We start from the raw sequence: 12,582 nt of genomic DNA on the forward strand, positions 1-12,582 counted from the left end.
CTAGTACATGTAGATCATGCAACTTATGTGTAACAAATCGGCAAAAACATTAACAAAGATGTTCGTTTACAGACAGATAAAGATAGTTTGAATTTCAGGAAACGACTCTACAAGAATGAATAGACCGATCCATTAGGCTCCACCCACGACGCACGTGTGAGCAAGAACACGCGAGCCTCTCCAATGCCTTTCTGCACAATCTGCCGCGCGCGCCAAGCATACGCGCATGCATGTCGGACCTTATTTGTTGGACCTTCGTGGCGTTGTGATTGGTCAATATGCAATGAGGCGGGGCTTAATGGATTGGTCTATTGACCTACAAGAATGAGTTGACCTTCAAGTTTGTAATTTCATTTGTTAAGTGCAGCATATCTAATCTACATTTTTCAATGCATTGCCCACAGCAAGCGTTACAAGCATTAGCAGTTAACACTGCGTGTGAAGTTAGCATAGTCACTCCCTACACTTATTGTTGGCCTGCATGCAAATGTCGTGTTGTGTGAAAAGGGTAGACTTCTTCATTTTTAACCAAGCAGTTTATTTAATTAATTCAGTTGACTAATTTCAGACCGAGGCTGGAAGGTGTTATAGTCTAGTTCGAATTTACAAAACTAGTTAGAACTAATGTTTCAACTGCGTAAGAAAGGAATCAAGCGAGAATGCCCCCAGTGTGATACAGAAGGAGCTCTTATTCCTCAACATTTTCGTTGACTGTTCCCGCCCTTTCCTCATCATCACACTGCTCCACGTTACCTGCACTCTCTCTCCTCTGCATCTGCATTGACATTGACCTTGTTGCCATGGGCGATGACCTTGTTGCATATTGACCTGACACCGCATCACCTGATGGCGACATATCTGGCACAGACATTGTGGATGTTTCCAGGGACAACGACCCTGTTGCTATGGATGATGGCTCACTTACACCTGCCTCCTGTACGACAGTAGACGGTATTTCAAGCGAGTTTACCTGGATGGTCGTTTGCCAATCAGAACCCTGCATGTCCTCGCCAACAATCAGGGGCAGCAGAGAGTTTGAAGGGCTCCCTCTAGTGTCCGTAGTATCCCCAAGAATGTTTGAATCAAGCGAATGCATGATGTTGACTTGGTGGCTGGCTGTGCAGTCAACAGCAGTGGATGATGATGCCTCATCAGTGTTGCAGCCTACCTGTTCAGATGACATGGGTATGCTAATCGTTGTGTCCGCAATGCTTACAGTGTAAATGCTGCGGTTTCCTCGTCGCTGCTGGGTATCTTTAACCTGATCTGCTTTCCTATCGGGAGGATGATCTTCATCATTAGTATACCTCTTGGGAGTCTTCCGCCTTCGTACAGGCCGACCACTTTGGCGCTCACTTTGTTGATTCAAACATGCCGGCTCTGTTGCCGCACCTCTTTCTAACCTTCGTCTTTGTTGTCTGTCCTCAGACGAATCATCCAATGATGATGGAACATCAGACTGAGTTAAAGACGGGTTCAAATCTCCATGATAATGCAATGTCGGTTGGTCATGTAAATCCTCACCATCACTCTTACCAACTGGCACCCATTTCACGTCTCTTGAAGGTCCTGCTCTGCATTCTGCAGTTTCTAAGACAATCCTCGACAATTCTCTGTCAATCTCAGGACTTTCTTCCTGATGCGTGCTTGTGAGTTCACCATCAACATAATAATCATCACTTCCACGGAATTGTTCCTCAATACTAGTGTTTGTCCCACAAGCTATACCCTCCTCATGGTGAGTCTGAGACGATGAACTATCAGACGTTCTCCGTTGATGTCTTCCAGGACGACTTCGCCTCATCCTTGGTTTCCTCACCTTCTCCTCTCCATCACTCCTCCTCTTCTCTCGCTTTTTATCCCTCTCCTCTCTGGGACCTTTACAATTCTGGTAATGTCTCTTGGCGTGATAGCGAGTGAAGAAACCCTTGTTGCATGACGAACATTGGTAGTCACGTTTCCATGAGTGGGTCTTGACGTGCTTCTGTAAGATGCGTTGATTCTTGAACTTGCGCTCACACTTCTCGCATTCAAACTGCAAAAGAAAAGATACAAATGATGCCTCATAATAGACTACACATTCATTTTACATGATTATTTTGGGGACATGATTAACAGAAGCATTTTGGAAGCCAGAAGTTGATCCATTAAAACCGATCTTATTATATTTCTAAAATAAGTCATCAGGCCTCCAAATAACATACGCCACCCACAGCAATTGCAGTGGTGCCCTTTGCAAAGTTCCAATACAAATGTTCACATTCTACATAGAGTTGCCCCTAACCAGAAGGAACTTGCTGTGTCCACGAATGTTACACTTCTGAAATGAATATTTGTTTTCAAAAATAATAAGGAAATCAACACCCCTGTCTCTACTTGGGGGGGGGCTGCTTGAAGCTTTCTTACCTCCTGATCGGTCGTCTCATGTGAGTATCTGTGCTGCCTCAGAGTAGAATGAGTAGCAAACGTTAGCTCACAGAAAGGACATTTGAAAAGTTTCTCCCCAGTGTGAGTGGTCATGTGGGCAATCAGGTGGATCTTTTGTCTGAACGCCTTTTGACAAACATCACAAATAAACCGTTTCTCTTCTGCAAAAGTAAAAATCAAAGGGGGTTTTAGTTAACTAATTAAAGATAGTACAACAAAATGCTAATGACTATAATGAGACAAATTTAGCAAAGAATAGAATTGACTAGACCTCTCTTCCGACAACAGTAAAAGGGAAAAACAATACAACTAGGCACATTTAGATAAAATTATTAACATTATCATTTCTCTAACCTGTGTGTATCTTTGTATGAATGCGCAGATTGCTCGGATCTGAAAACTGCTTGCTACAATGTTCACACTTGTACGGTTTCAACCCCATATGGGTCAGCATGTGAAGGTGTAGTTTGGTGTTTGAGATGAAGGCTCGGGGGCACACTGTACATTTGTAGCGACGGGACGCCATGTCTGGGTGCTTGCACCCCAGATGGTGGATCAGTTGTTTACGCTGGAAGAAATGCATGGGGCACTGAGTGCAGTGGAATGAAGACTCGGGTGTTTCAGGTACTCCTGGTGAAGACAGGTGATGATAAGAACAAAATCAATTCGAGTAAAGTGGGTTTTTTTTTCTCAAAAGCCAAAGTCACTGGCATAATAACTCAGTGTTAAAGGCAAAGCATACCTTTGGTTTTTGTAATGTAATGTACAACCTAGATTAATACAATAAAACTAACATGTAATTTCATTTCATTGCTTTATTAGATATCTCAAAAAAATATGTGCATGCAAGAGGAATGAACCCTAATAGGAATGAACAATATCTGAGATGCATTACTGCAGCAAAGCTTCTCAAATTCATATTTTGGGGCAAGAAAATATCAAATTTGTACATAACCACATTACTTAAAAGAGAAATGTTTCTCGAAATGTTTTATGCTTTTGAAAGCAGCTAAAGGCTTTTAACCAATAGTCTTTGCTGCCATTAACTTTAAGAATGATGACCAAACACATACCTTCCTTAAAAAAAAGAGACAACAAAAGAATGAGACTTACCCTGCCACTGTGCGTAGTCTTTGCTATACCAAATCTTGAGCTCCTCCCCTTCCTTGATGAGTTTGTTGGTGATGAAGTAAATTTGTCCTCCACTCTGGTGGGCTACTAAATTCTGTTCACTCGTTCGATTAGCGAGCTTGACATAAATCATCCAATTACAATTTTCGTCATCAGAAACATCTATGCAGTGGCTGACCATACCATTTCGATAGATCTTGAATCAAAGTGACAAGATAGATTTAAAACCAAAGTGAAAAGATCGATTTAGAATCAAAATTAAATGATAGATTTATAATCAAAGTGGCAAGATAGATCTTGAATCAAAGTGACAAGATATATCTTGAATCAAGTGACAAGATAGATTTAGAATCAAAGTGACACTGACAAGATAGATTTTGAATCAAAGTGACAAGATAGATTTAGAATCAAAGTGACAAGATAGATCTTGAATCAAAGTAAAAAAGATAGATTTAGAATCAAAGATAGATCTTGAATCAAAGTGACAAGATAGATTTAGAATCAAAGTGACAAGATAGATCTTGAATCAAAGTGACAAGATAGATTTAGAATCAAAGTGACAAGATAGATATAGAATCAAAGTGACAAAATATTATAAGAATCAAAGTGACATAACAGATTTAGAATCAAAGTGACACTGACAATATATATTTAGAACCAAAGGGAAAGATAGATTTCAAATCAAAGTAAAGATTTAGAATCAAAGTGACAAGATAGATTTAGAATCAAAGTGAAAAGACAGATTTAGACTCGAAAGTGACAAGATAGATTTAGAACCAAAGTGACAAGATAGATTTAGAATCAACGTGAGATGGCAAAGAGATATTGTTACCTTCCACAGCCGATTGGAGTGGGTTTCAACAACACTGTCATCCTTGCTGATAATTTTTCCAATTAATGGCCCAAATTGGCAACGAGCTTCGATACTTTGCACTGCAATTACTCCTACATTGAAATAAGAATTACAACTGTTGTCACAAGATCGGCTTATTATAGTCTAGATACATATTTTTTTGTGAAACTTTTTAAAATAGTTATAACATGAATATTTTATATTGAATTTTCAGGCAGGCTTTCAGGGGGTTACTGTAGTTACAATGAGGACCGACAGTGTAAAGTCTGGTTCATACCTCCTGTGAATGCGAAGCGAATGTTGATGTCTTAATTCAGAGCTTTCCTTTGCAGTCCTGATTCCCAAAGAAGAAAACCCAATTGTTTTCCAATTTAGAAGTGAATTTAATTGAATTAAATTGAATTTGAAAGCTTTTTGACGTATGATGGGACACTGGACACAGTACTAGCGTGGCACTATGTTTGGGTAAATTTGTCTGTAGACATCCAAATCGTGTACTCCCATAATGTCCACCATATCTCAAAATGGATAACTGTAATGGTTTATTGATAAAAAATGTCATATACCATCACAGCCAAGGTCCAATTTAAGACAAATTTTACAGGTCAAAATATGTTCAAATAAATATATTAAAAATGGACATGAAAACTACAATGAAAGATACAAAAATAGAAATGTAGTTAATGACTATGTTACAAAGGCACACAAGAAGAATACAAATTTTGTCAAATGCGCTATTACTATTATTAATAAAAAATATAAAATATAAAAGTTCTCACCATTCCGATTTCCATGGCTATTGACAAGTGTTTCCGAAAGCTTCAACATCGACGGTAATGTTAGTTTAGCTTTGCAAGGAATCTCACTATCTGTGATGGTCGTTGGAGGATCATGAGTTGTACATGTGGTTGGATTGTAGTGGTTACAGTCAATGCACCCTGCAAGCAATTCAAGAAATTCTGTTCTGTAATCGGTGCAACTATAATGACAACAAAATGTATTTATTTATTAATTTCGGTTTAAAAAAACAAAATATGGTCGGTAGTGTTACGTAATGTAACACTTAAAACGACATGCTTAAAGCCATTGGACAGTATGGACACTTTCTGAACAGAACAAAAATTAAAAGTTCACAGATTTACAAATAACTTACAGGGTTTACAGAAGGTAATGGTGAAAGACTTCCCTTGAAATATTATTCCATGAAATGCTTTACTTTTTGAGAAAACATTAAAACAAATATCAATTCTCGATATAGGAAACAAGGGTGGGTTTTCCCGTTATTTTCTCCCGACTCAGATGAGCGATTGAGCCTAAATTTTCACAGGTTTGTTATTTTATAAAGTTGTGATACACGAAGTGTGGGCCTTTGGACACTACTGTTTACCGATGTTGTGCGATTGCTTTAAAAAGTCAAACATTAAGTATTACAAAGACAATCAACAAATCATTCAATAAAAGTCCTAGGTTAGCCGCATAAGGAATAACCTAAAAAAATAAAATGATTAAAATACAATATATTGGAACAGAGAGCATTCAGCAGAGAACTTCAATAGATCAGCGGAGCGTTCTCCCTTTACACTGGTTCGCAGGCCATGTGCAAGTGAAACACCAGGCTAAGGACCAGTCAAACATCACTCTAAGTAGTCCGGCTGGCTAGTGCAGTGTTGGAAAGCATCCCTATTGAATACAAAGTATGGACTAGTAAAAAGGCTAACGGACCAGTGAAGTGACAATCCAACTGGTTCTGCTGGCTAGTCACTGAAAAAGAACACACTGCCAACTGCGAGTTGAGGTTAAACAAATAATCGCACATGTAATGTAACTAGGTGAGGGTTTGGGTAGCATCATGTTTAAATCTCTTTTGAGTAGTGTTGGTTCTGAAAAGAACAAGTGGTTGATAACTCTGAGATGTCACCCATGTGTCAACCATCGGTTCTTTTTAGATCTAACACTACTCAAAAGAGATTTACACATGGTGCTATTGCAACCCTCACCTAATAGTACTCCCACCATGCAAAGTTTCAAATCCCACATCATGTAGTAATCTAAACAGAATTTACTTACATATGTTTGATGATACAACTTCAAAAGGTAAGGCAAGAGTTTCCATTGACTCTGTTGCTTCTAAATTTAAGGTTGCGATATCGTCGGCATTCATGCTGGTGACCAGTCCCTCTGGAGATATCGAGACAAGTCCAAGATCGACCTCTCCTTGTCTCTGTGACTTAGCAATGGGGGTCACTGATGGAACATCAAGGGTCTGTGAGGACAAAGATGGGGTCAGGTGAGAAGTCAATGGAGAGGTCAGCTGAGGAGCTGAGGTCAGTTGTGATCCTTGGTCCAAGGAATGGATGTTCCAGTAGGGCTTCCCTTGCATATCTTGGACTGGGATAACAGCGGGAGCTTGAATCGGTGTCGGCATGGACGCCGTGACTTGCATCGCTGTAGTGATGGGTGCTGTTGATGTGGACGTAACGGAAGGTGAGTTCATAGAATGAGCTTGGAACGACTGAAGCATGGACTGAGGTATCTGAATCTGCTGTGGTGCTGAGCCGAGCTGACAGGATGTGCCCTGCTGAGCGCCATCTGGAAGCTGGATCTGCGAGACTGGAATCGCCTGAGCAAACCCGAGTTGTGACAATGGGATTGACATCTGAGGCTGGATGGATCCAGTCGATTGTCCATGACTTGAAGAAAGCTGTGTCGCAATTTGGGATAGAGAAATACCTTGGGGGTTCGACAACTGCGGAAGAGGTAAGGAGCTTGGTTGGAGAGCCACTCGCTCCTGGGTAGGCTCAAGGGAAACCTGAAGTGGGCCGGTGATCTGCGAGACTGGGATCGGCTGGCCAGTCATGAGCTGGGAGAAAGGGATTGTTCTGGCTTGTTTCTGGGTGGAGTTTGGATCCTTGTTGCTCTGAGTACCGCTGGTTGGGAGGTGGATGGCAATGCTCATGTTGATCATGGGATTCTGAGCGGCTTGTTGGTTGGTTGTAAAACTGCTGGGCAAAACAAATACGAGAATTAGCATCCGCTACTTAAAAAAATTTGACCTGAGAACAAACCAATTCCACATAATGTAGGGACTTAAAACACTATGTGGACTTACACATGTCCACACAGTGTTATTTACAGTGTTGAATAATAGGATGTTCCTAAAGTGTAAATAACAAAGAAATGTTCACACAGTGACTGCAACACAGAGTCGTGTGTGCCTATGTGTTGTTATTTATTTGAATAAAGAACATTGCAAAGGAAATAACCCTGGAACCAATAATAACATTGAATTTACGAGTATGCAGACCACCAAAAATATTGTCATACTAACCTGTTGCTGCTGCTAATTGGCACAAGTTGCAGAACACTGTTGTTACTGTTACCGCTGTTAACCCCTCTGGGGACCTCCGGCTGAATGTTAAATATCATCTGTTCTCCGCCTTGCTTAGTCATGAGTGCATTGGTGATCCCAGCACTCAGACTTACATCCCTCGATACGACCAAGGGGGACCCTAGAAACGTGCTGAGGGGTGCACTCTGGCTTGTAGATCCCGGAACTACACTGGTGATTATTGAAGGGACCATCATCTGAGTTCCCAGCATAGCGTTTAGGGGTGCGTTAACAGGTGCGTTAAAGGGGATCGCTTGGGACCCATTACTGGAAGAGACACTCAACATTTGAGGGCCGAGAACCGTCGTCACTGGATTATTCTGCACGAATGATTGCTGCCTGTTAGGTACAGACGGTGCGCTCATCATCTGGCTGGTCAGTAGTGTGTTTTGTGGTGCGTTGGAGGCTGCGACGATAGTCGGCTGATTGGGTTGTACGGATCTGCTCTGTTGCTGGGTTGGGGCAACAAGAAAGTTGTTTGGAAAGCCACCTGCAGTGTTGCAAATTAAAATCAGTTTGAACATAAGGAACATGAAATCATGAAAATTGATGGAGTTAAAGGGTTTTGGTACCTTTTGTAGATTTAGTTTGTGGCCATGACATGAATCCCTACTCACTGTAAATGAAGACGTATGTATTTATCTGTACAAGTTTCGGCGTCATCAGCCATCAAGTTTTTGAGGGAAAAAAAGGTGAAAACATGCATTCTTGAGGAAAAATATCACTGCGACATATCTTCAGGCCTCAAAATAACCCACGGCACCCACAGCAATCACTAAGGTGCCCTGTGCCTTTGCCGTGGTGCCCTTTGCAAAAAATCCAAAACAAATTTGCATTTTCCTTTGTGCCCCTTACCAGAGGACAGTTGTTGTGCCCCTTGAAGTGCGAAGTTCAAGGCCTGCATCTTGTTAAAAACAGAGGTGTTTTTTTGTGTGTTATATACACACAAAAATTATACTACACATGTACGCCCCTAGAATTGCAGATGCATCAGCTGCTTCATTTTGTTTGACAGTGGAAAAGGATAGAGTGAAGTGGGTTGGATCACACCAGTATAAGACAACATCATTGGGTGAGGGGAGGCAACATTTGTCCCTCCGTTATGGCCAAGGGGTTAAAAGAGCACTGAATTTAAGTTCTAGTGGTTTAGTCATCGAAGTGTGGGTTCGAATCCTGGTTGTAACACTTGTGTCCTTGAGCAAGATGCTTTACTATAATTGCTTCTCTCTACCCAGGGGTATAAATAGGTTGATATTGTGTTTTAAAAAGATCGGGCTGTATACTCCCCAGGGAACTGAGTAAGATTATAGGAATGTTATTGGCCCAATGACCAGGGCACCAATGTAAAGCGCATTGATACGTTTAGGCCTATTGCAAAATGCGCTATAGAAGAACTAGTTATTCTTTTTACAAGATCTAATTTACCTTAAGACATTCACATACCTGAGTTCTGTAACAGCACATTGTCAATTCCTGACACCTCATTAGTTGACACTGAAGGGGGTAATGACAGTTGACTCAACAGCTGTCTGTCCACATGTATCATCACTGTACTTGGAATTGACACTGGACTATTGGTTGGTATATGCAGACCCAGGCTGTTCTAAAATAAGATTAGAAACAAGAGCATAGAACCAATACTTTACAAATTATTTCAGAAAGCAATGCAACAGTTATTACGGCTATGTCACTAAAGGCACTGGAATACAGACCCAGGCTGTTCTAAAATAAGATTATGAACTTGAACAAGGAACAAATATTACAAATAGTTACAACATATCATTTCAGAAAGCACTGTTACAGTTAGGGCCAAGTAATTTGCTTACACACAGCTTGGAGGCAACACTGCAAGATAAAAAAAACAGTTTTGTATTTAAGTATCTGTTTTTCTGACAGTGTCTCTTTACATTATAAAAAAATATATATAAAAGAAAAAGAAAATTAACATGACAAGGTGAATGTGTCTCTTGTTATTAGAGATTTTTTATGGACCTGGTTGCTTGTAAATTGCCTCCTGAGACATAATCCTTACACAGCGATATACTGTTTCCACAAGCTCTATCTGTCATCTTAGGATCTGGGGTCTTGTGAGGGTGGGGCCAGCAGTTGACCTGTACATTACCCCTCCTACTGTCTGACCATTCGATATCATCCACTGTGAATTTGAATGATGGATAAACTAAGCCAGCCTGAAATCTGATATGATGGGGTGGGTGAATACAGTCAACCCTCCTACTGTATTACCATTCAATATCATCCACTATGGTTTTGAATGATGGATAAACTAAGCCAGCCTGAAGTCTGATATGATGGGGTGGCCTGGGTGAATACAGTCAACCCTTCTACTGTATGACCATTCAATATCATCCACTGTGGGTTTTTAATGATGGAAAATCTATGCCAACCTGAAATAGTAATAATAATAAAAATCTGATATGATGGGGTGGGTGAATGCATCTACACAGTGTACAGTCAACCCTCCTACTGTCTGACCATTCAACATCATCCACTGTGGTTTTGTAGGGAGACCACATCAACACAGGAGCACACATACAATTCATTGGTCCTCTCTGGTCATAAAGAAACCCTTTATTTATTCCGGATTTTTATATTTTTTTATATTTTTTATATAAACCACAAGGGAAACTGACTGGGTAAATTATGAAGAATACGATAATATTTTGAGGGGTTGAACAAAGAATTGACTAGAGTAGAGTGGGATACGAACCAAGAATTTTTTTATTTGAACAACTGTACTTCAAAGTCACTACCTACCTGGGCCACAGATGATGTAACATTGAGGCTTTGTTGTCCTTGCTGTTGTCCATTAACAACAGCATTGACGGCATTACTCAATTGATCCACATTAATGGCTGCTAACGAATCACTCATCATCTTGATGATGTGAATTAGAGGTATCTGTTACCACCAGTTCTGTTACCTGCAAGAAAAATACTTCAAAAGCTGAACTCTGATTCTTGAAACAAAACAGTTACTCAGAACAGCTAAGCTTGAAAATGGCACACAAAATGTACAATTTGCAGTTTGTTTTACAAGTGTAACAATATGCTTTTTGTAACACAATAGTTTACCAGTAAACTTTGTTGCTGGTGCTGCAGATTCTGTACACCCATAAATTGTGATATTGTGTAGAATAGCATAGAATATTGTGTACAAAATTTTGCCTGTTTCCATTCGATAAGAAATAATATAGTATCTAATTTACCTCAATGAGATATCCCTTTTTGTAAAAATGAGTGAAAAAGTGGTGGCGCCAGACGGAAAGTTATCCTCAATAAAATCTGCATCATCATGATTACTCCCAGAATTATGAGGTTCGTTCCCAGTCGTCTCCACATTCATGGAGACAATAGCGGTCGTGGAGACGATAGTGGAACAAACCTCATAATTTATAGTCAAAACAGAGTTCTATTTTTCTAGGTAGGACTAGGCCTAGGGAGTACACATCACGATCAAATTCTGCTGCCACTTCAACCTTAGGTCATTTCCCATTTCATACCATGCTTTATGCTAAACGTGCTAATGCGGCCAATCCAATCAAGATCTGAAGATCGTTTTGCTATCAATAGGCCTAAATATCAACATTCTGACTTTTCATTTCCAATGAGGGACATTTTTCCATATCACGCCACCACTTTTTCACTTTTTTTTACAAAAAGGCCTTCTCATTGAGGTAAATTAGAATTAGATTTAGATACTTTATTTATTTCATATCAAAAAAATGGTTGCATGATGCGGAAACTTTTCCCCAATCATATCCAATGGAAAAGTTTCTGTTTGGCGCCACCACTATCATTCGATATGAAATAATAATATATTATTAAATATAGCAATAGGCCTATCTCACCAAGTCAACGAGATATCCCTTTTTATAAAAATTAGTGAAATAGTGGTGGCGCCATACGTAAAGTTTACTCCTACTCCTAGAACTATTTCGGTTTCATCCGGCTATCTACGGGAGACGATACGATAGCCGGATGAAACCGAAATAGTTCTAGGAGTAACGGAAAGTTATCCCACTGAGGTGCTGTGACAATCCATGGAGGAAAAACCATCAAATTTCCCCATCATTCTTTGCATTTTTGCATCAATTGACAGTTCCCACACAAAACATGGGCACACAAAAAACACAGTCGAGTCCATCACAGTTCCAATAATATGGCAATTCTAAGTGTGTCACATTTAGTGTTTACTCGTTAATAATATTATTATTAAATTACCTCAGCCTCCGCAAACTTGTCCTAACTCCAACCCTTAGGGGAACCCAACAGTTGTCGTATCAACACAATGTTTAGGGACTTTAGAAGCCTGTTTGATTTCTGCATTCGAATCCCTGCTGCATTCGCCATTAAAAATGTTTACTTCTTCGCCATGTTGATTTTGTCCGAACTGTCAATATCAAACTTGGTATTTTAGTACCAAACTATGATGGTTCGTCAACGACCGTCAGTGACCAGCGTTTTGTTGAGGCTTACTTTGACACACTTGAGGGCGCTACATAAGTTTATTAGTGGACGCACAGATGCACAATGAGTGGTTTAGAAAATAGCTCCGCTGAAATTTCAACCCAGCTAGTTTGTGAGCAAATTTATGAGCAAATTATGTAAAGCAAGGATAATGTTCCTTTTGTGGCAGCAACACAAGGGGGAACTTTTGAACATTATTGAAATATTATATGCACAAAAGGCCTCTTACCTTATTAAATTTTCAATCATTTTAAATTTCTATTGAGTTGGAGCATGGAGAAATCTCTTTCTTTCAC

General features: G+C 40.0%; 1 protein-coding gene across 2 annotated transcripts; it reads right to left on the bottom strand.

Annotated features, from left to right (window-relative positions):
* Nucleotides 1–247: 247 nt before the first annotated feature.
* On the bottom strand, nucleotides 248–12,183 carry LOC117291815. Of its 2 annotated transcripts, XM_033773734.1 has the most exons (11): nucleotides 12,041–12,183; nucleotides 10,575–10,740; nucleotides 9,243–9,402; nucleotides 7,740–8,289; nucleotides 6,479–7,410; nucleotides 5,191–5,349; nucleotides 4,391–4,503; nucleotides 3,541–3,754; nucleotides 2,782–3,057; nucleotides 2,407–2,588; nucleotides 248–2,035 (listed from the first exon to the last, which is right to left on the bottom strand). In XM_033773734.1, exons 2-11 carry the CDS (start codon nucleotides 10,692–10,694, stop codon nucleotides 689–691), a joined length of 4,053 nt encoding a protein of 1,350 aa, XP_033629625.1. In that variant the 5' UTR covers nucleotides 10,695–10,740; nucleotides 12,041–12,183; the 3' UTR covers nucleotides 248–688. The 2 variants fall into 2 exon arrangements, with proteins under 2 accessions (XP_033629625.1, XP_033629626.1); XM_033773735.1 differs by lacking the exon at nucleotides 12,041–12,183 and having other exon boundaries at nucleotides 9,243–9,397; nucleotides 10,575–10,730.
* Nucleotides 12,184–12,582: the final 399 nt, after the last annotated feature.

This window comes from Asterias rubens, chromosome 6 (genome assembly GCF_902459465.1).
Source record: "Asterias rubens chromosome 6, eAstRub1.3, whole genome shotgun sequence".
NCBI classification, from domain to species: Eukaryota; Metazoa; Echinodermata; class Asteroidea; order Forcipulatida; family Asteriidae; genus Asterias; species Asterias rubens.

Excerpts from the sequence above, each read along its gene's own strand:
- LOC117291815 (XM_033773734.1), bottom strand. The coding sequence starts at position 10,694 with ATGATGAGTGATTCGTTAGCAGCCATTAATGTGGATCAATTGAGTAAT. Across the intron at positions 3,755-4,390 it reads ACTCCAATCGGCTGTGGAAG|ATCTATCGAAATGGTATGGT; the intron begins GTAACAATATCT and ends CTTTGATTCAAG. Across the intron at positions 3,058-3,540 it reads AGACTACGCACAGTGGCAGG|GAGTACCTGAAACACCCGAG; the intron begins GTAAGTCTCATT and ends TGTCTTCACCAG.